Source organism: Sphaeramia orbicularis, chromosome 8 (genome assembly GCF_902148855.1).
Source record: "Sphaeramia orbicularis chromosome 8, fSphaOr1.1, whole genome shotgun sequence".
Lineage (NCBI taxonomy): Eukaryota > Metazoa > Chordata > Actinopteri > Kurtiformes > Apogonidae > Sphaeramia > Sphaeramia orbicularis.
The window spans coordinates 47194883-47219300 of record NC_043964.1 but is presented as its reverse complement, the minus strand read 5'-3'; the positions used below and the strand labels follow the sequence as shown (position 1 = coordinate 47219300).

General features: G+C 37.2%; 1 protein-coding gene across 4 annotated transcripts in view; it reads left to right on the top strand.

Moving 5' to 3' along the window:
* Positions 1–22523, top strand: part of prr12b (proline rich 12b) — a 47013-nt gene extending 24490 nt beyond the window's left edge. For 3 of the 4 annotated variants that reach the window (XM_030141990.1, XM_030141989.1, XM_030141987.1), the window contains exons 5-16: positions 165–371; positions 2713–2787; positions 6040–6925; positions 8501–9099; positions 10474–10590; positions 11646–11779; positions 11866–12692; positions 12782–12901; positions 14866–14963; positions 15802–15933; positions 20043–20138; positions 21532–22523. In XM_030141990.1, the coding sequence (XP_029997850.1) occupies positions 165–371; positions 2713–2787; positions 6040–6925; positions 8501–9099; positions 10474–10590; positions 11646–11779; positions 11866–12692; positions 12782–12901; positions 14866–14963; positions 15802–15933; positions 20043–20138; positions 21532–21666 (3426 nt within the window). In that variant the 3' untranslated portion in view covers positions 21667–22523. The remainder of the gene's footprint in view (positions 1–164; positions 372–2712; positions 2788–6039; positions 6926–8500; positions 9100–10473; positions 10591–11645; positions 11780–11865; positions 12693–12781; positions 12902–14865; positions 14964–15801; positions 15934–20042; positions 20139–21531) is intronic. The other variant, XM_030141988.1, reaches the window with a different exon arrangement.
* Positions 22524–24418: the final 1895 nt, after the last annotated feature.

Sequence of the window (24418 nt, the reverse complement as noted above, 5' to 3'; positions counted from 1 at the left end):
AGAAGTGGAAGGACAATATGCTTGTATTAGACTTAATTTGGAAGGAAACATGTAGTTTCTATATTTAACATTTGGGTGAAACACAGTCTGAACTAAATCAATTTACATCTGGCTTTAATGCTTTTGATAATGAACATCATCTGTCCAACCTGTGGTGCTTTTAGATCAGACTACCAGTGCCCACCATGCCTCCATCTGAATCCTTGTTGAGGACGGACTCACTCTCCAGTTCAGAGCCGGTCCTGTCTGATGGATCTGTGGGTTCAGCACCGTCTCTAGGCCTGAGCCCTGGGCCCAGTACAGCCATGGACATTGGCAGAAATGAACTAAACCAAATGCAAGACAAGATGGTGAAGTATCAGCCTGGAGAGGTAAATAGACACAATGTCAAAAAAATATTTCTCCTAGATTTGGTGTTTGCGTGATATTTGTCTTTGATGTGAAAAACATATTTGATGTGTAAATTGTTTTATTATTTAGAATTTCAAAGATTTGAAAAAATGGTGAGAAATACATGAATTCCATCTAACTTTGTTCCATGTAAATTTAAAGAGTGGCACTGTGTATTCAGTATTTCCTCCTGTGTCTTGTCCATCTATTATGCACAAAATAACTACACAGAGAATTCAGTGGCTTTTGCCATGGAGGGAAAGCTACTTTTAAAGAAAGAAGCTTGAGATGATTCAGAGACTATAGCATCAAAATAACATTTGTATTAACTCAAAAACATCCAGAGACAAAGGCTTAATTAATGTATTTTTTTTTAAATGTGTGGTCTATAAAATGTTAAGATATGGCAAAAAAAAAAAAAAATCCAACTGTCATGTCTTGTTTGATACATATTGCAAAGATAGTGAGAGAAGACAAGAAGCCAGAAAATACTGAAATATCAAAAAAAAAAGCTTTTGGTTCCTAAAAATTGTCTTAGTGGTTATTAGTTGTCAGCTAACTAATTAATTGATTAGTCATTGCATCTTGAGACTACATCTTTTGGGAGAGAAGAGCAAATTAGTATAGACTTAATAATGGTATCAGAAGGAATATCCTAAAACTATTGTTCCGCTGACAAATTCAGCTTTGTTTTATTTAAAAAAAACTGCTCGTAATGACTGTATGCCTGACCTGCTACAATTTTTTTTTACCTTTTCTATTACACCCATGTTATGTAGATGTACCAGGAATTCCGTCAGTACTTACGTCTGTCTGAGATTTTTGTCCAACCAATTTCTCGGACACTATTCACCCAATTTTTTTCAAATTTGACACACATTCTGTACCACGAGGAGAGGTGCAGTTCACAGTTTGATGGCTGAATTTCAAATTTCATATGTATGTTTTTTTTCTCAATTTTTGCACCTTTTTTTTTTATATAATTTTTTTTTTTTTTTTTTTTACAAGTTTCTGAAAAGATTGAAAGTCAAGACTCAAAATGAATCTCTGGGTATCAGGGAAGAGGAGGGCCAAAGTGTTGTGCGACCGAGCGGCGGTATTAGTCAGCTCCGCTTACTGTTTCACTTGTTTTTCTGAAAAGGACAAGGAATGCCAAAATGAAAGCAATTAATTGTTGAAAATATAATTTTAGATGATGTTTAGGATTTTGTGAGCATTATATGACATGAACAGATATGTAGTTACCGTTAACGATGACTCAGTTATTCTGTACCTGCATATGGTCTGTAAAATTTTCATGTATGGCCAGTTCCAATAGATTCCGATTCAGACTTGTGCCACTTGTTCCTTGTTGTCAGAATGTGTGGAAGAAGGAGCTGCAGATCTGAAGGACTGCTGAGGACCTGGGCATGACAGCTTTAACTTTGTATATCATTTTACAGTGAGAAGGAGGCTAGTTGCCTCAGCAACAGTGAGACGTACTGTATCTGCAGCCAGTATTTTGACTGTGGAACTGGCAGATTTACAGCAACACTGTACATTTCAGAATTGAATCTAAATAATATGCAGTTCACATCTTGAACATTTTGACAAATATCCTTATATCACCATAAACATTTCTTTTGTCTCTAGCATTTATTTTTTCAATTCAAATTGTCAAATAAAAACCCAAATGGTTCAGTGTCAGTAACTGATTTTTATTTATCTTGAGGACATGAAATCAAAATGATTGGACAAAAGAAGGAATAAGTCATACATAACTTTTTGTTGTTGTGTATTATATGTCGTATTGATCTTGTATATTTATGCTATTTTCATTTGGTTGTGTCTTTCATATCATTTTTATATATGCCACATCTGTTTTGTAGATGATTTTTATATTGCATTTTTTATACACTTTTTGTCTTATTGCATCTTTTGCAAATAATTTATCACCACAGATAACTGTGTGGTTTGTTCAGTTTTCGCTTGGGACAAAAGATCTTCATTTATCTTGATCGTACCAATGTTTACTGATGTGAACATATTTTATCATGATAACATTTTGCTTATATGGCCCAGCTCTAACTGCAGATCATTTTCAAACTTATGCTTGAATTAAGATCAACACAGGAGATAAATTAATGAAGCATAAAATGGGCTTAACCAGAAATCACCTGCAAAAATGTATTACTGTTATATAATGATTTTCTGTCAGTTCACAATAACTTCTCATTACTGCCATTATCACACACTGATAAATCAAGGTGAGCATTTTTTGCATGCAAATTATTCATGTAAAGACAAAGTATACTCAGTCAGTTTTGTCTTTTATCAACACAGATGACATGGAAGAAAGAAACTGAAGATCTCCTAAATCCCAATGACTGGGCTGCGATGCAGAAACTCGCAAGTTCAGTAAGTTGCTCCATCCCCTTCACAAAAACTGGCAAAGCCAGAAGCTTCATATATAATTCATACCTCATCTATTCAAACTCAAGCCTCTAATAGCGAGAGCAACACATCCTCCACTTTCCCGACACCTCAGGTGCCCACAGGCATTTAGGCCAGTACCTGTACAAAAAAAGGCAACATTTTCCAGAGGTTTTTCTCTTACTGAACATCTGAAATTGTGGAGCTGAGTCTGTAACAGAAGACCCAAAAGCACCCTTTTAATTTTCTGTCTTGTTTTTTTGTGATTTGAGGCTGGGAGAGACGGAGGTTATAGTTGACTGACAGCCAGCTCTTTCTGACTGACAAAAGCAAAGAGAGAGATAGCTGTTACCAGGGCAGCTGTTGCCATGGTAACCAAAAAAAAAAAAAAATCAGTTCAGAATCCTTGCTGCCACCTGCTGTCCATTATGCTTTATTACCCTGTACTGAGGACAAGGATTTATCCAAGAGTTGAAATCCTTCACTGTAAAACCTTTGGAACAACAGTTATCTCCTCTACCTCCTTCAACCTGACTGTCGTCATCACACAGTGGGGGAGAGATGACTTAAAATGAACACACAGTTTACAGTGGTCCTTGTGAGAAACAGATTTCCTCAATCAGTACAGAAAATACAGAACAGAGATACTACAGCACTCATTGAAGTTACTCAGTGCATTATTTTTTTAAAGAATTTTTTATTTTTCCGAGATCAGTTTGTCAGACATGAAGAACACAGCACAGACCACCCACCACTACCTCGATTTGTCAGCTTTGTAATAAATTATATTCATAGTATCCCTTTTGTACCTCATCAGCAAGAAGCAGAATGCATTTCCTCTGCTGTTTGTTTACTCCTATTGTGACAAAGTGTTCTTATATGTTTCTCCTACAGCCTTGCTACAGTACATCTCATTATTAGTTAAATGAATAAATAACAGTAAAAAAAAAAAAAAAAAAGTAGTTTAAACCAAACTGAAAACTAAAATGCTTAAAGTTGGAGTAATTAGTGCTGGGTGATGCTGCAAATTAATTGGTATGTGATTTTTGCAAATTTTTTGTTAATATACCATCATAGTATAACAGAAAAACAGCTGTTACACTTTAATAATTATAAACTTTACTGCAGACACAAGTCCATATAACACAAGCCTACAACATATACACAACATACAGGATAAATAAAAAAAAGGTCTGTACTGACATGAAACTCAAAACATACTACGACAAGGCTAACATTAGAGGAGGAAACTATGAGAAGAGTAAAACAAACAGTTCTGTCATGTCATACATTTTATACTTTTTCCACTTTAAACAAATTTTATTCTGAATATTACATAAAACACATAACCTATGCTACTATGACTATACTTTGTGTTTATTATGATATTTTATCAGCAGTTGGTAGTGATGTGGCTAAAACATTACCAACAGCATTCTTAACCCAACCCCAAGAAAGATGAATATAAAGTACACAGGTCATACAATATACAATACAATACAGTAAAAAGGTAACAAGCTACACTTGTAGATACTTGATGAAATGGAAATATTACACCATGGAGTGAAGTTAAACAATTGCCAGAATATTAGCTAAAAAAAAATGCAAAATCTCCAAATCTGGACAGTTGCATCAGTTACTGTGTATGTGTAATGTTAGATGTTAGATTACTCAGTATGCTAACAAGTAAGTTATTGAAATATTTTGTTGAAATGAAGATGCAGTAGTAATTTACTGCTTCATGGCACATCTTGTCACATTTTTTACCTTTTCATCTTATTGCACATTTTATTTCTTTTTCATATTGTTGCATTTTTCATGTTTCCATCCTGTTCATTTGTGTTCATAAAGTTTTCATCATGAATTTCACATGGTACTGATCTCACTGCATTTTTATGTCATTTTCATCTTGTTGCCTGTTACATCATTCTTCAGTTGTCTGCATATTTGTACATCGTTTTTATCTTGTTACATCTTTTACATTACTCAATTTTACTTCATCATTATATATTTTTTTTATAATTTTGTGTTATGTCATTTTCATGTTGTCACATCTTTTTCACTGTTTACATCTTGTTTTACCTTTTACACCATTTTCTATACTCTTTTCTTTAAGGTCAGAGCATAACAAAAACTTGTAAAACAGTTAAAATATTCAGTTCAATATTCAACAAATATTGAAAGCATCAATAAAATTCTTTTTTCCCTTAACAAAAGTACATTTTGCACGTAACAATTCCAGTGCCTAACAAAGTTTGTTAAACAACTAAATACTCAAGAGTTGCAATCAGCAATAAAATAAATATTTTTACATTTTTCACTAACAACCTGTCAGCTACTGAATTACTGTTTGACTAATTTTGCCTTTGACTGTTTGTCAATTAGTCGACTAGTTGTTACCTATGTAGAACACTTAAAACTATTATTATATTGACTGAATTTAAGAAAATGTAGAATTTTGTGTTTTCACAAAGAATGGGAAGTAAGTGAACCCTAAAGATTGTTGTTGTTATTTCTATATATCTCTAGATATAAATCACTTTGTTGCTACATGGGTTTTGTAAAAGAAAAAAGTTGCAAAGTTTTCACTACATGGAATCGGCTCGACTCGACTCGACTCGGGTACCAGGTCCTATTCCTGGAGACCGTTTCCATTACAGGATACTACTGACTTTACAGTACCTGGACGTCATAGCGATGCGGCACGTTACTTCCATGTTGTCTGCTCAGAGAGTTGCTGATAAACTTGTTCGTTGCGTGTTGTCTCATCAAACTCATGCTGAATTTTTACATCGGCCACCAAAGACTAAATATCCTCTGACCATGGTGTAGTTTTACAGGCTGTCATCATGTGGATTAACCTACCGCTATATTTACTGTAAACTTCCACGTCTTTTTTTTGTAAAACGGTGGGTCACAGAGAAAACTCTCTGACCAATCAGTGGTCTGCAGTGTTAACACATCACGTTTTAGTATCTGGTCCTCAGTCTTGGAAGGGGGGCGGAGGTGATCCCAAAAAACTGGTACCAGGTACCGAATTCCAGGTCCTTTCTCGTTATGGAAACACAAAAAGGCTGAGTTGAGTTGAGCCGGTACCATGTAGTGGAAACGTGGCATTAGTCTGAAAAGTTGCTATATCTAGCAACAGAAGTGCTAAGTTGGCATCAAAGGTGTGGGCTAACGCCCCCTAGTGGAACAGGAATGACTCTTCATTGATGTCACTTTGATCTTTTTCAGGCTGATGAAAAGGCTTTTGACTTCAAACCTGGCTTCATGGCCTCTTTCTTGGACTTTCTGAAGACAGGCAAAAAGCAGACAGGACTTGAACCAGAATCAGATAGAAGCGAGGAGGATGTGCTGAACTCCTGCTCCTCTTTGAAGGGGGGGATCAGGCCCCTGTCCCCCCCACCACCTCCTCCTCCTTTGTCACCAACTCCTTCACAGCAGCATCCTCCAGGAACATTCAAGGAAGTCAGAGATGGAGAGGGGGATGATGAAGGAGAAGAACTGGCTCTGAGTGGCTGCTCAAGTCCCTGTAAACCTCTGGATGAGGAACTGAAGAGGAACCTGGAGACCCTGCCCTCCTTCTCCTCTGATGAGGAGGACTCAGTCAGTAAGAACCAGGACCTGCAGAAGAGCATCTCATCTGCGATCTCAGCCCTCTACGACACTCCACACTCACTGGCTGCTGCTATGGCGTCCGCTTTAGTTAAGGGCCCACCCACTCTGTCCCCTCCCACCCCGCAAGAACCTCCACTTAGCCCCCCTCTGCCAGCCATGCCTCCTCTCATCCCCTCAGCAATGGTGGAGAACGAAAAGGAGGGGACGCCACCACAACACCCATTGGATGATGATGAGCAAAATCTGGCCTCGCCGAGGTCAAACAGACAAGAAGCAGAGGAAAGGGAGCGTGAAGAAGAAGAAGAAGGGGATGAAGGGGTGGAAGAGGAGGAGGAGGAAGAAGAGGAAGAGGAGGAGGAAGAGATGGCTATCAATGAAGAAATAGAACCAGCTCAAGAGCCTCTGAATCAGCAACAGAAAAACCAGGAGGAACTAGATGAACAGCTGCAGGAAGAGCAAACAATTCCAGAAACGCCAGCGCTGGATGTTCCCACAGTGGAAGGTAAAAGTCCACAATGTTCAGTTGAATATAAGTACAGATAATTGGGTAAACACGGACGTTAAAAAAAGGGACTGATTCTTTACTAGACACTCATATTACACCCATAAAGACCCAAACATCCACCAGTGACTAAAAACATCGACTGATCTAAAACATTTTATTAACTATTGATCCACTAATGTAAATAACTGGTATAAAATGCAGTTGTCATCTTTTTTTGGTCATCACATATGGACGTTTAGAGGCTCTGTAGTGAACGTGTAAACACCGTCATCTTTTACAACGTTGATTGACCAGTACAACCCATGGAGTTTGATCACAGTGGATGGAGACGCTTGGCCATTTTGTCACAACTTTCAAATGATTTTTTTGTTTTTGTCAAGTAATTTTTCACCATTTATTAAAATATTATTTAGTGAAAATCAGGTATTTTCCAATATTTAATGCACAGATCATGTAGATGTTCATAAAAACTCAAGAGTACATTCAAAGGGTATTAGATCAAATCAGAAAAAAATTTTAAAAAGTAACTTTTTCAACAAAAAATGTAATTTACTGAACATTAAAACAAGTGTCTCCATCCACTGTCATTTATAAAACTCGAATAAATTACAGCTGCAGCTTAGTTTCTATTATTTTCCAGCTGTTTAATTGATTATTTTACATATTAAATATCCCACAAAGTAAATAATTAGCACAGTCAACTTTCAAGAAAAAATGTACAAATTCATTAATATGAAGAATGTAAGACCAAATTACTGGCTAGAAAATCAAATCTGATACATCTTAACAGCTTTATATATTTATAATATGAAACCAGAATAGATGTTTCAATATTTGTAGTTTAGTTACAGTTTAAGGGGTTTCATTCTTAACTGTTATAGACCTAAAACCATTTTATGGCAACTTGTAAATTCACGTCTCTACATTTAACTGTTTCAGAGGGATTTATCACCATTCATCATAATATTATCCTCTGCATTTTGCATTTTTCAGTATAAATAATGTATTTTCCTACATTTAAATTACTGATCATGTAGATGTTCATTAAAGCTCAGGCTAATTTCAAAGGTTATTATATCAAAACATAAAAAATTAGGCAAAAGAGACTTTTTTCAACATAATCATTAATTGAGCATCAACCATGTGTCTCCATCCACTATCTATCAAACTCCATCGGTTTTACTGGTGAATCAATGTTGTAGAAGATGACAGTGTTTCTACAATAACTACGGAGCCTCTGAACATCCAAATGGGTCATATCTAATGACCATGAAAAGATGACAAACTGCATTTGACACCAATTATTTTCATGCATTGATAGGATTAGTGGATCAACAGGTGTTACACATTTTAGAGCAGTAGATGGTTTTGGTCACTGGTGGATGTTTGGGTCTTTATGGGTTTAGGATCTTATTTACAAGGACCAAACTGTGATGACCAAATGACCGGATCAGAGCATCTCCAGACTTGTGGTCTGTTGTGGTCTCAGCATAGTCGAGCATTAAACTGTAAGTTTAGAACCCTAGCAGCAAATAGGAGTGAACTGGGTTTTTTTTGTTTGTTTTTTTTTAGAATCCCCAGCAGGACCTGTACCTGCGCCTTCATCCCCATCGCCGTCCCCCTCCCCCTCCCCACCTACCTACTCTTCTCCCTCGCCCCTCCCTCCTCTGTGCCCCTCTGTGTCCTCCCCCCTGCCAGTCCAGCACAATGACAAAGAAGAAGTGAATCAGATGTACCCTCCCTCTGAGCAGCATCCACCTTGCTGCCCCCCAGCTCCAGCTGCAGGCACATCCCCGCCCCCCTCCACCTCCCCTCCAGCCATCCCCTCCCCACCCTTTTCCAACCTCCTGCTGGCCCAGTCCATACCCCCTCCCTCCACCACGCCTCCTCCATCATCCTCTGACCAGGACCAGGAACCCGAGGCTGGGCAGCCTTCGCCGTTCTCACCTTCATCCTCATCAGCCTCTTCATCGACTTCTCCACCATCACCTCCGACTCCAGAGGAAGCCCCTCCCTCACAGCGGCTGACGTCCCTCCACCTGGCAAAGAAACAAGCTGACGCCGCCATCGCTGGAGAGAGTGAGGAGGAGGACAGCGAGAGTGGAGGCGAGGGAATCTTCCGTGAGCGGGATGAGTTTGTGGTTCGGACTGAAGATATTGGAACTTTAAAGGTGATTGTCATATGTATTATATAGACATGAATCTTTTATATCGGGGTGTCAAACTCATTTTAGTTCAGGTTCCGCATTCAGCCCAATATGGTCTCCAATGGGTCAGATGATGATGGTACTATTTAAACTGGTCTAACCTACTTGAAATCATATTGGTCTTTATGTGGAACCTGAACTAAAATGAGTTTGACCCTTTGACGGGCTGGTTTTGGCCCACGGGCCATATGTTTGACGCATGTGTTTTAGTGGGACTGTAGTATGTCACACTTAAATACTGCAATATTACAGTGTGCACACTGTACTACATTGTCAGTTTTGATTTAACATTTTACATGCAAATAGTCTTTTTTTTTTTAAATGGTTGCAACAATCATGCTCATACTGCTGCTATTGTAACTCCTATAGTTTGATATGTATTTATTAGGCCTGTAATGGTACATGTACCGAACCGAACCGTTTCGGTACACACCTGTTCGGTTCAGTACACAGCCGTACTGAAACGGCACAGTATGATGAGAAAAAAAAAAAGGAATGAAAGACGTTGTTCGATGTGGAACCTTAAAAACCGCGCAAGTTTCACACGGACATATTGAAGGAGCACACATTGACCCGAAATATGAAATAGCAGTTGATATAAGGTGAAAAAAAAAAATGCAACAAATATGATGTGAACCTGGAAGGAAGAGACTGAAGACCCTCCACCATCATTACAGTCCAGTTTGGATCAGTTCAGGTCCCGGTGAAAGACAACAACGAGGAAAGAGACGTTAATAAGACGGACGTTGTTTGGCCCCTGTAAACTACGGTAGTTCTAAAACACTTACAATGTCAATTGTAAGTGTTGTCAGTGTTTCTCTTCAGTTTGTTTAAACAGAATACCAGTTTACCCTCTTGTTAATGTTGCACTTCATGTGGAATTTTTGTTGTTATTTTTATGCAGAATGTGAACTGACAGAACTGTGATTAGATTTTTCTTGTTTGTTCGAAACTACCTTTCAGGGAAAAGTGCAATACTAATGTTTAAAATACATTTAGTAATATTAATAATTTATTTTATTTTCTATTTGATTTGTAGCAGCAGAATTATATTATTCCTGTTTTTCTATATTCTATTGTCTCCAAAAATTGGGGGAAAAATGTTAAAAAATTCATAAATGCATTAATCGACATTTTGAGGGGTTTTCTTTCTTCCCGTACCGAACCGAAAAAAAACGAACCGTGGCTTTGAAAACCGAAAACGTACCGAACCGAAAATTGTGTGTACCGTTACAGGCCTAGTATTTAAATGTATAGATTTCACAATGCACAGCCATAATGAATAGTGAATAATTGACTTCCATGAATGATATACATTATGTTTGTTTGTCTGATCAGATGGCGTTGCAGACGGGCAGGGAGCCTCCACCCATCTGGAGGGTACAGAAAGCCTTGCTCCAAAAATTCAGTCCAGAAATCAAAGACGGTCAGAGGCAGTTCTGTGCCACCAGTAATGTGAGTTTTACAGCTGACACAGTAACAGCTTTATTAAGATGTTTACTCTCTATCTATCTAATGTACAACTCCTGAATGACAGAAGTTCAGAGTCAGACCGTGTGGAAAATGTGAAGTGTACAGTGATCTTTGAATGTACTTTAACTTCTATTTTATTTGCAGATAATATGAACACAATACATTTCAGATTTGTCTGGTCAGCATAATTTCATGTGCAAATATACAAACATTCCTCACATTTAGACAGGAGCTGCAGCTATCAGTTATTTTTGTAATCGATTAACCTATTGATTTTTTCCTTTGATGCGATTGAATTAAATGATTATTTGAACAGGTGAAAAAAATAGTAAAAATGTGAAAAAGAACTTCTAGTTCATCTTGCTATTTTTGGTACCAGGTTAAATCTCGCTGCAAACTCTTCACTATGTAGTGAAAGCATGTCAGAAGGTAACTGACCACTATTGATTAATCAATTCTACTAGAAGATCCCACAAAAAAAGAAAACATGAAAGAAAAAAAAAACTCATGAGTAGGGTGCAGATTGTGAGAGATTCCTTTGTGATACAGACTAAAATGTAATCTGAAAACAGTGATTCAAGATACAAAGTGTTTTGTGATTTGTAATATTGTGACGGTCTGTTTTGAAGATTGAATTAGAGCTGCAGTAATTGTTTTTGTAATCGATTAACCTAATGATTATTTTCTTCGATTTGATTGAATGATTATTTGAATAGGTGAAACAAAAAGTGAAACAGACATGTCTGGGTTTGTAATTGAATTTTTTTTTAATCGATTCAGGTCAATTAATCGATTAATCATTTCAGCCCTAATTTGTGCCCTGGACCTTCTTTCTTTGAGACAGAAGTGTGAACCGCTGCATCACTGTGCGCATCACATGGCTGCACAAAGAAATTCTTCTACAATATCACTGCTTCCTGCATTTTCCATACTCCCCTGACTTTTTTTCCTGTTTCTGTCTATTTAAAGTTTTCCGTGTTTTTCAGTAATAACACCACAACAACATAACATATCCCCTGTTCAAATGTTTCCCTCAGTATCTGGGTTACTTTGGTGATGCCAAAATGAGATACCAGCGTTTATATGTGAAGTTCTTGGAAAACATCAACAAGAAGGATTATGTTAGAGTTTGCTCTCGAAAACCATGGCACAGACCGAGTCTAACTCTAAGGTAAGGACGTGGGTTAGATTTCCTTGTCTGTCATCGCTTTATTGTGTGTAAAAATATGTGAGGCTTTATTCTTATTGGTTTAACAGGCGGCAGTCGCTGCCTAAACAGCTGTCCAGCATTCACAACCAAACCCCACCCAGAGTAGACAGAGACGACCGGGACAAGGACAGACAGAGGGAGCACAAAGACAAGGAGAAGGAGCAACGGGAGAAAATAGAAAGAGAACAAAAGGAGAGAGAGAGGAGAGAGAAAGGAGAGAGGGAGCAGAAGGAGAAGGAGCAGAAAGAAAGGGAGCAGAGGGAAAAGGAGAAACTGGAGAGGGAAAAGGAGGACAGAGAACGAAAGGAGAAAGAGCACAGGGACAGGGAGAAAGAAAAGGAGGTAGAAAAAGAGAGAGAGAATAAAAGGAGGGAGAGGGAGCAGAAGGAGAGGGAGAAACATGAGAATGAGAGGGAGCAGAAGGAGAGGGAGAGGAGGAATAGGGAGCAGAAGGAGAAAGAGAGACAGGAGAGGGAGCAGAGTGAAAGGGAGAGAGAAGAGAGGGAGCAAAAGGAGAGGGAAAGGAGGGAGAAAGAGAGGGAAAAGAGAGAGAGGGAGCTGAGGGAGAAACAAGAGAGGGAAAGGAGGGAGAAGGAGCTGAGGGACAGAGAGCACAGCGAACGGGAGAAGGAGAAAGCACAGAGGGAGAAGAGGGAAAGAGAGGAACTGGAGAGGAGAGGAGGAGCAGTGGAATGCACGAGGCCAAAGCTGAAGGAGGAGAGAGGAGGCGACAAGACTCCTGCTGAGTATCAGCCCAGAGCCAAGAGCTCAAAAGACAAAGCGGAGCCTCCTCCCAAGAAGAGGAAGAAGTGGCTGAAGGAGGTGCTATCATCCTCCTCCGACTCAGACTCGTCTCCACCGAGTGATGATGAAGGTCAGCTGATATATGGTGTCAGTCTACAACTACGTGTGGATAAACTGTTGTCAGTAGAACTTCAGTATACGATATGTGACATGTTTCAGGACCTGTGAGGAGTGGGTTCAACAACAGAGCCATGAGGGAGATGTTCAGGAGTTATGTGGAGATGTTGGTCAGCACAGCGCTGGACCCGGACATGATCCAGGCACTGGAGGACACAGACGGTGAGCACAGACTACACAATATGAACCTTCCACTCCATTCTTGTCGATGTATTAGTGAGGTTAGTGAGGTAACTTCTGACTCAACCAAGTATTTTTGGTGCCAGGTTAAATCTCTCTGCAAACTCTTCTTTATGTAGTGAAAGCATATCAAAAGGTGACTGACCACTAATGATCAATCAGTTCTACTAGAAGATCCCACAAAAAAAGAAAACTTTAAAGAAAAAAAACTCATGCTTCAGGTGCAGAGAGACATTCTTTTGTGATACAGACTAAAATATAATTTCAAAACAGTGAAACAGTGACAGTGAAATACAAAGTGTTTGTGACTTATGATATTTTGAGGGTCTGTTTTAAACTTTAAATTGGAGCTACAGCAATCATTTTTGTAAAAAATTAATTTATCAATTATATCCTTAGATTCAATTTGATTAGATGATTATTTGAATAGGCTAAAAAAATTATGTGAAAAGAACATGTATGAAAATGACAAAAAACTTGTCCTCTATTCCAGGACCAGTGGAAACAACAACCATGAAAAGTATAAAAGTAAAAAGATATATGATCAATATAGAAATAACAATAACAACAGGATAAATGTATATATAAAATATCTACAGATATAAACATCAACAAGCAAGTCAAATGACTTCAAACAATATATGTACTACAGTCTTCAACACATTTGTATCCAACTTACTGATTTGTAAAAACTTAAAATGGAACTAACATACAACCGAAAAAAGAAAGACAAATATTTGTAATGTTCGTTTAAAATTTTAAAGGACTAAGTGATGTTCCAATGAAGAAAAGTGGGCATATAGACTTTTCTGCCTTTTTGTCCTCGTGTCTTCTGAGTGATGCTCCATGTTGTTTGTGATTATCACAATAAGTGTCTGTGTGAAACACAATAGTGGAGCCAATGTTCAGTGGCAGTAAAAATGAAGGAAAAAAAGCTTAAATTCAGGAAAACTGGAATCTGTTTTGATAATCGAAATGATTCAATCATCAATACATTTTTTTCCAGCTCTCTATGACAAGAGGAAATGCAATTTTGCGACATAATGACCCTTACTAATGTTAGTGTTTATTACTGCCGTAAACCTGTGTCAGCCTAATGTCCTAGTGGTCTAAAATGTCATGTAAATAACATAAATACACATAAATAAATCACATACTGCACCATCATTGGTTTGAAGCTCAGAGACTGTGTTTGGACCCAGCATCTGATTAGTGTTATTATTGCCCTGCCCCCCGAAGGGGAGGGAAGGGGTATTGTTTTTGGTTCAGTTTGTTTGTTTGTTTGTTTGTTTGTTAACACTTTAGGAGCAAAACTATTGGTTGAATTCATACCAAATTGGGTTTTAGATTGCCAGTGACCCAGAATAGATGTGATTACATTTTGGGAAAAGTAGGTCAAAGTTCAAACTTTTTATGAATTTGTAAAATCTTTTTTTTTCCATGTACTTATAATGGCCGAAATTTCAAATGTCTATAAGAACATAAATTTTGTTTCAATTTACTTCAAACCTGGCACACATATAGAGGCAATTGTTACACATCACTCTGACATTAAGCTAAGGCATATATTGCACATAACTGAAATAACACAAAATCTTTCTTAAAGTAATCTCAATGTTAACACTTTTTTTGCTTCAAATGCTGACATCAGCACACGCATAGACATGATGACATCAGCTGGATCGATGCCAAAATAAGCTACAGTACGTGCAAGGGGCGGGGTTTCTTATGCCTGGCACCACTTGTTAATATTATTATTTTGTTGAATGTTAATTATAAAGTCTTGCAGCAGCATCTGTGCTGAATAATATTACTGACACATTGACAAGATGGCACTAGAGCCTTGCCACTGTCAGATTTCAGTTTCATATTTCATATTTTCCAACTATAATTCAATACTTATGGCTTTAGTAAATATGCAATGCTTTGCTCCATGTATCCCTCAGATGAATTATACCTCCCGCCCATGAGGAAGATCGACAGCCTCCTCAGCGAACAGAAGAAGAGGCTGTTGCGGCGAGTCGACATGAGCATTCAGCACCAGGTAACAATTCCACTTATCCAACTAATTCAGCTCTTATTAAGTATAAGATCAATGTCGACCCTTTTGCTCACTTTGTCATAATTCGGATGAAACATTAACTCATTTGTTTTGGGAATGTGCCTTTTGTCAAATTTTTTGGCGTGATATCAATCTTGCCCTGCGATGAATTGGCGACTTGTCCAGGGTGTACCCCGCCTTCGCCCCTATGTAGCTGGGATAGGCTCCAAGCGACCCCCGTGACCCTAGTGAGGATAAAGCGGGTTCAGAAAATGAATGAGTGAATGAATGATATCAATCTTTTTTTAAATAGAAAGCTGGATATTTCTTTTAACTTCAAAATTGAAGATATTTTATTTGGTTTCTTTATTACTGTTTTGCCTGTTCGGAAATTGTTTATTCTTAATCTCATTTCCTTATTAGCTAAATTTCATATACATACAAGCAGATTTGCCAATCAGAAACACAGCTTTGTGGTCTTTAAATCTTATTTGAAATCCTATCTAGACACACTTAACTTTTGCACTAACCCTAAAGCTGTGAAGACTAAAGCCTTATGTGAAGAATTTAAGTTGTCATTTTTTTTTTCTCTCTTCTTGTTTATTCCTCTACTTTTATTTTATCTAATTTATTTACCTATTTATGTAATTGTATTTAATTTCTTCCTGCCTCACCTCGAGCATTATGTTTTTTTTCTCCATGCCATGTTCTGGTATATGTATATACAGTATTTTGTAAATAAAGTATGGAAAAAAAACAAAAAAACAATCCCACTTCACTTGTTAAATACATTTATGGAGTAGTGATTAATGCCACGTTGATCTGATTTTAATCCCTTTAGGAGGCTTTACACATATTCCCCAAAATGACGGCAGACCCTCTGGAATCTGGAGCCGTCAAAGTCCACCTCGGTGGAGAGGGTTACAACCGTAAAACTCTCAATCGGGTCAAGAGGAGTATTCCTAAACAACAGGTCAGGAACAAAACGGATACAGAATTAGAGTGTCTGCTGTATTTTATGAGGGCTTTTGGGTGAACAGTCTTTAGTTTAGTCAAACACTCACAATCTACTGTACAGACATAATATAACATTCTACATCACCGAATCACTTTACCACTTGACAACTGGTTCAGCCATTCTAACTATTCCTTATTATTACTATCAACTTGCTAAAGCTTCATATTCTTCTTAATACAGTCTTTCTCAGCCTTGGAACCCAAATTATATCTACAAGCCAAAGGGCCAAAGCTTTATTCTGCAAATTTCAACAAAATTTTCCAAAAATCAGGCAAAGAAAATGCAATTGTTGTTGCATGAGTCTGTCTGCTACCATTGTGTGAAAATTAAGAGCTGGTTCATTATCATGGTTAAGAACATGGGCATCAAACATATGGCCCTTGGGCTAAGACTGGCCCACCAAAGGGTCTGATCCAGTCTATGTGATGAATTTGTGAAATGCAAAAATTACACTGAAGATATTAACAATCATTTTAGTTTAGGTTTCACATTCAGCCCAATTCAATCTCAAGTGGGTCAGACCAGTGAAATACTACCATAATAACCTATTTAATTTAATTTAGTAACCAAAATTTTCTCTATTTTAGCAAAAAAAAAAGTAAAATTATATGAAAATATTTACATGTACAAAAATATGAATAACCTGAACAAATATGAACAACCTGAAATGTCTTAAGAGAAGTGCAATTTGAACAATATTATGCCTGTTACTGAATATTTTGTGTATTTGTAGAGCCACTGTGATCTGTAAATTGTAATGCACACGTGTATATGATAAACTGAGATATAATATTGTTAAAGTCGCACTTAATTTTTCTTAATAAATTTCAGTTTGTTCATGTTATTCGCATTTTTTTAAAGGATAGTTTGTAGATGTTTTTTTACGATGAAAAAAACATTTTTACCTCTGCCAGGAGGTATTGTGATCACTTTGCTTTGTGTGCGTGCGTGTTTGTTTGTTTGTTAGAAAGATAACTCAAAAAGTTATGAACGGATTTTCATGAAATTTTCAGGAAATGTTGATACTGGCACAGGGAAGAAATGATTACATTTTGGTGGTGATCGGGGGTGGGGGGTGCCCACGGGGGGGCCCCACTGATTGGCCTTGGCGGAGGTCTGTGCTCTCCGAGTGCTTTTCTTGTTTTAAATATAATTTTACTTTTTGCACTTTAAATCATAGAGAAAAGTGTGGCGTTAACATTGTTTATATATTATTAAGTTATTATTTTACTGGTCTGACACACTTCACACAGTTGAGTTGGACACGCCTGCTTTAGAAGTTGCCCATGTATTTTATAAAATATTAAATGGTCTAAGCTGTTGATTGAGGAAATGATTGACTTAAAAGATATTCTGACAGCAATCTGAAGCTGCTTTTATCTTTAGTCTCTGAAACAGACCCTCAGGTCTCAGATCATATGACAACCATTTCAAACCTGTCCACAGTTTGTCAAAACTTTCTTCAACTATAAAAGACATAACAAGACAAAGACTACAATAAAATCCAATGAGACAAACATGATGTAAAAGATGTACCAACAAACAACAAAAACAACATAGAAAATATTGATTTAATGCTATGAAAAAGTTATGCAGTGGGTGCAACCTGAGGAACCCGAGGACAAAAGATGATTTATTAAACTGCCAGGTCAAAAAAAGTCTTCATATGGATTTAACTACATGTAACATTGTTCAGATCCTTCCACTGGATATTTATTTCAGTGATTAATATTTTGCAGCTGCAACAAGTTTGTTAACCCTTTAACTGGTGCAGTAGCTTCTCATGTCTTAAACAACCATCAGTTTGATAGAGAGCGTAAAGATTGGACTGTGTTTCATTGGAAAAAGGTCATATGGTCTGATGAGTCCAGACTGATCCTTTTCCAGACAGGCAAAAGTAATTACCTGTCATGCCTAGTTACCTCCGCCAAAGAGGTTACGTTTTTGCCAGGGTTTGTTTGTTTGTCTGTTTGTCTGTCCGTTAGTGTGCAACATAACTCAAAAAGTTATGGACAGATTTTGATGAAATTTTCAGGGTTTGTTGGAAATGGGATAAGGAAGAAATGATTAAATTTTGGTGGTGATCGGGGGTGGGAGGGCCCACGGGGGGGGCGCAGACCAGAAAATTTCATCAAAATCTGTCCATAACTTTTTGAGTTATGTTGCACACTAACGGACAGACAAACAAACAAACAAACAGACAGACAAACAAACCCTGGCAAAAACATAACCTCCTTGGTGTGGGGGGGCCCACGGGGGGGGCCACTGATCAGCCTTGGCGGAGGTCTGCGCTCTCCGAGTGCTTCTAGTTCCTATAGTAGAAGTCTGCGATTATGTGCCATACTGTACATTGATATTTAGCACTTTTGTTACTAGCTTTATCAACTTTTCAGATTACTGTAGCAACAAATTTAGCTACTTTTAAAATATGTTTGAAAACTTTCATCAACTTTTGAAAAGTATCTCAAACACTACGACACAGACATTTTCCCTCTAAATGAAACCAAATTATTTTCTCTGTCAAAGTCAGAAAAATACATGGTCTGTCTTTAGCTGTAAAAGTCAGTGTTGACAACATAGCCACTTTGTTGGTATATTTAGTGATTTTTTTCAGACCCCTCTAGAAACATAATAGTGACAGAGTGATTGACTCTGTCACCTTTTTCTGGTGTTATTGGAGACTTTTGGAGACTCTGATGTGAAAACAAGCATTGTTCTTTGTCTAAAACAATAACTGCACTGAGTATAAATAACACCCATTGACATTGACAGTTTTCTCAATTGTCTGTTTTTGGTTCATTTAGATTATTAATGTAGACTGAAAATTAAAAATGTTACATTCAAAAATGTTCATGTTTTACTGTGACTTGTTTGTAGGCTCGTAAGTGGACCGTAAAGTCAAAAACCAAACGAATGAAGAAAATGAAACGAAAAACTAAACAAACAAATAAGTAACTAACCTAAGTAACTCCTCCAGAGTGTCTCTTCTGGGTTACTTTAGCTGGTCCCCAAGCCCAGATAAAGGAGGAGGGTTGGAATTGGGACATTAAAAAAACAAAAAAAAAGAATTGACAGTATTTTTCATTTGTAGTTCTAAACATATTTAGGGGGTTTTTATTCTCACTTTTTTGTCTCTTCCACAATGTTATTCCTATCTCTTACATCATTCATTACAGTTACATTGCACACATCCAAGTATGCAAATTAAATGATCACATTATTTATGCAACGTACAGCATTTTTTAGGACAGACAATAGATGCCTTTCTTACTGAGGAGTTGGAAACACTGGTGCTGTAATCAAGGCTAAAGTCTTAATAAGACTAATGCTAAATATTAGAGCATGGGACTTTTTTGTCCAGGCTGTGTGTACAAATATATTGCAATTACAGTTTTATATTCTGAAGAAAATGGTCATGCTATAATAATAAAATCCTATTGGGATACGATTATAAATAATATCATTGAGCTGCTGTACCTCATACTCATAAATGACCACTAGCTGAAGTTTGCTGATTTGTTTTAGATAGAGATAGGTTGAAATATTTAGTTGTTTACTCCCAAGTGTTTATCATTTACACTCGTGGAAAAAATTATTAGACCACCCTTGTTTTCTTCAGTATGTTGTTCATTTTAATGCCTGGTACAACTAAAGGTACATTTGTTTGGACAAACATAATGATAACAACAAAACTAGCTCATAAGAGTTTAATTTAAGAGCTGATATCTAGCCATTTTCCATGTTTTCTTGATAATAACCAAAATTACTTAAGTTCTTAAATCAATACCTATGGCATTGTTCTGCCAAAACAGTGCTTTTAGGCATTCCATGTTTTCTTTTCTGTCTGTTTTAGTCCCATGATACACATAGGAGTTAGTACTTGATTGCATAACCATTGTTTTTGAGGACTTTTGATAGTCTAATAATTTTTTCCTGTAGGACTGTAGGATTTAGGTCTACCTACTGATATACATCTACCTCCTCCACAAAACACTGTTCATTTTTTATAATGTTATTATTTTTTATATGAACAGTTCACATTATATTTTTACATTTTTCTTCAGGACCTAAAGCTCTCGATTGAAACCTGTCGGATCTACACTCTGTATCATTCCCTTCACCACTACAAGTACCACACCTTCCTGCGTTGCAAGAAGGAGGTAAGGATGTGCTGCTTTACAGTGTGTTGTAAATCTGTTGACCATGTGTAAAGTTTGCATACATCACTGAATGACCACAGAAGATCTGTTTAAGGAGATGTGAAAGGACCAGTGGGTTTTCATAGTGACAACACAAAAATCTGTTCTCCAGTTTTGTTATATGTTTCATTAACAACCCTAAATTCTGCTCTTTCTATGTAAAAACATTTGTTTTAGATTGCACAGACCTTCCAAAATCTAAATACATACACCTATTCAAAAGTCACTGGACCAGTAATGGTGTTAAAGGTGCTGTATTCAGTAGATCTACACCTATTAATTATCTTTGTAGCTGATTAATCTATTGATTATTTTATTCAATTTGATGAAATGATTAGTTGAATTGGCAAAAAAATTATAAAAATGTGAAAAAGACATGTATAAAAATGATAAAGGACTTGTCCTTTACCAGAACCAGCTGAAACAACAACCACAAAAAGTATAAAAGTAATAGGATATATATATATAAAAAAAATATAGAAATAACAACAACTTAACTTACGAACAACTTAAGATGGAACTAACATACAACTTTGTGTTGATCTTGCCATGTGGGTCACAATAAGTCTGTGAAACACAACAGTGGAACCAATGTTTAGCGGCAGCAAATATAAGGAAATGAAGCTTCGATTCAGGAAAATTGTAATTTAATATTTTCTTTAATTGTTTCAAGTTGATTGTTTCAGCTCTAGTATTCAGTCTCTCTCTCTCTTTCTCTCTCTCTCTGTCTCTCTCTCTCTGAGTTCATGTCTACCATACTTTATGCCAATCACCAGATGTCACCCTCTTATCTGTATTTAATTTGCTCAGAGTCCAGTTTTTTTTGGTGTAATCACAAAGAAGTGCCAAAACCTCCACAAAGCTTTGTCCATCCACCCATAAAGATTTGGCCTGATCCTATATCTGATTGATCATCAAGATTATCTGTCCCTTGGTCATGAAGACCAAGGGTCAGACAAGTCAATCTTTTTTTTTTTACCTGAATAATGAGACAAATTTACCTATGAAACATCTAGAGTCACCAGTCTTGGAATGTCTTGTGAACATGTTGTGAAAAGAAAAGTTAACATTAGAATGTCACAATGATTTTGGAATGTTTTGAAGCTTTAATATCAGGACTGGATGGATATTTACAAATGAGGTGAAGGTGAAATATGTTCAATAACATAAACACCAAGTCAAAGTATATTATAAGTGTCCCCTTTTAGGCCAATTTCTGACCTTCTGCATTTGGTCTAAACTTTCAGACTTGATTGTGATGCTTGTGTTGTCTCATTCTCCTGATTCATCTACTTTATAGGTTAATATAAACCAGTGCACTTTAGGTAATTGTCTTGTTTCTGTTTTCTACCAGACGGACAGTATTGAGCAGGCGACGGAGGACCCCGGCCAGGAGGAAGTGGTGCAGCAGTGCATGGCCAACCAGGGTTGGCTGGAGAACCTCTTCAACTCCTTCATGGAACTGCTCAGCCTCAGTGCCAAGGCCTGAAAAAGAAGAGAAAGAAGCCGAAGCAGAGCCTAGTTCATCAAACTTACATCCACCTGCAGTATTAGAAAGACGGAGGCATCTGCAGTTTGATAAAACAAAAGAATCAGGCTACAGAAAGTATGGACTATTTTTCGAGATGTAGGATGGAGTAAACTGAACTTTGTGAATGTGAAGGATTTGTCTTAAAAGTCAAAGATAGGGACCACAGGAACATTTGGTCAGCACTACAAAATAACACATACACATACACAAGGTGTCTGTAAGTATGTACTGATTACTATGGTTTGTATAATTTATATAAATACATTTTTAAAAATGACCATCTTAAGCTGGGATTGTTTGCTATTATTATTTTTGAAAAATATTTTAAGGGGGTTAACATGAAATGGCCCATGTGCAGTCAGTCCTTTGCTCCAGTGAGACTAACAGAGGTAAAACTAGGAGACAGAAGTAAGGTTTTAAAGGACTATGTGATAGTCTTTTTGTTCTACCTGCTTCAGAGTGAGAAATGTATTTAAAATTTAAGCTGTGTTCTTTCTGTTTGTTCTTGAAAAGACAATGAGAGAGATAATTTAATGCCTATAAAGACAAAGAAAGAAAAAAAATCAAGCACGACTTTCCTAAAGAAGGTGTGAGGTGAAATGATCCAAAAGCCTAAATGTCTGTGTTTAATGTTGGTCCTTTTTAACTGTATGTTGTTGATGATCATTTGACCTCTGTGGAAACTCCTGCAGAGACATTCTGTTGTTTTGATGTGTAAATAGTGTACAGCTACTTCATTCTCTAGTTCCCAGTTCCTCTTCTGTACATGAAATTCCTGTATTTGACAAAAGGAAATAAAACTGTTCAAAACTGTGTTTAAGTTATTTAACCTGAAGTTGTGTACAACAGCCACTTTGTGGTAGCGTCAGACAGCACTTTAACATAAAAACTGTAGTATGTGTATTTGTTGCTTCCACCATAGTACGGCATGTCACATATGGGTAAAAAGTTGTCCAGTTATAGAAAAAAAATAATATTTTGCCTTTTCCCTGCAATAGTTGCATTTTAGTTGATTCCAATAGATGGCACACTCCACAAACAGTTGACCTTTGCTGGATGCTGGTCTTCGACTTTGACCCCATGTCAACCCTTCTGTAAACTAAAACAAAAGAAAAGTCAGCAGTGAGTGCCAAGGAGATAACGATTTATTTTTTTTTCACCTAAGTCTGATCAAAGGTTGTATGACTTATTTGCCAAGAAGCCTTTGTGGTTTTCAAAAAATGCAACATCAGCCGCCACTTTTCATGCTAATGATGGAGAGGCGCCATATTGACAGAAGGCCAAACAGTCAGAAAAGGGTTAGAGTTAGATTTATCAACTAAATTTAAGCTAATTTTCTGACTAATGGGCCCTCTTTCTATGCTAGCAACCATGCTAACTACTTTAGCAACTGTGCTAACTACTTTAAAAACCATGCTAACTACTTTAGAAACCAGTCGACAAACGGCTGGCTCAGAGATTGGAGCCAGTTTACAGACCCAGCAAAATACTAATCCTCCAACAAACTACTATTCAAGAGTCAAGCACCAAGGCAAGCTAGTTGCTGGCATTCACATTACCAATTAGTTTATCCCAGTTTAACTGATGAACACCTCTGATCTGTCCTGAGAATTACCACAACCAAACTGACTCCAAACTTTGATGCACAGGTAAAAAAAAAAAAGGGTGACCCCCAAGAGGGACTCCCTAATCTGAATGACACCGAATGACAAATGACAGTAGTCGTTCTGATATGGTACAATAACTGCTTTCTTCAGTTTGTACTTCTGTCATTTGGTTTACAAACATGTGCATGTTTTGTGTACAGCAATTAAAAAAAAAAAAAAAAAAAAAAGAAAAACAAGAATTGACAGAATAGTTCATTTGTAGTTCTAAACATATTTAAGGTGTTTTTATACTCACTTCTTTGTCTCGCCCACGTTGTCATTCCTCTCTCCTACATTGTTTATTACAGTTGCATGCACATTTGCAAGTATGCAAATTGGGTGATGATGTCATTTAACAACTTCTAGTGACTGTAATCCTTTACCCCACCAAGAAAAAACTGTATAATTTTTTTTTTTTTTTTTGCATTTCTTATTCCCTTGGGTGAGTAATAACAACAATCAGTGATTTTTTTTTTTTTCAACAGACACCATGGTTTTAAAATACTAACCTCTACCAAATGGTCGAGATGTCAGTTGATGGTTAAAGTAGATAATTTCATACGAAAACCTCAATAAGTAGACAAACATAAATAAAATGCAAATTTATAGAGAAATAAAGACCCCAAAATATCCTCAGTATTGGATACATGTTGTTTCCTACATTGAAACATGACATCGCTAAATGTTTCACTTCAACACACCTCATCAGTGTGACCATGAAATAGCATTATTGCTTTTTGAGCATAAGAACCACATTATCTCTAGTGGTAAGCTACAAAACAATCCTGGTTTGTGTTCAAATACAGGAAAACACTGAATTTCTGACATTTCCACCTTGACTCACCCTTTGGGCAGAAGTTGCATTGCCCCCCCTTGTCAGAGTGAAGAGGCCAGTGTCCCAAGTCGTCATAGCGGACATCTGGTTGGGGCTTTGGCTGTGAGGGTCTTGGGGTGTAGCCTTTCTTCTGTGGTGGTGGTGGTGGTGGTGGTTGAGAGCTGAGTGATGGTCAGCTGACTTTGGAAGCTGGTTTGTTGTACAAGAAACATTGGCATGGTATCAGCTA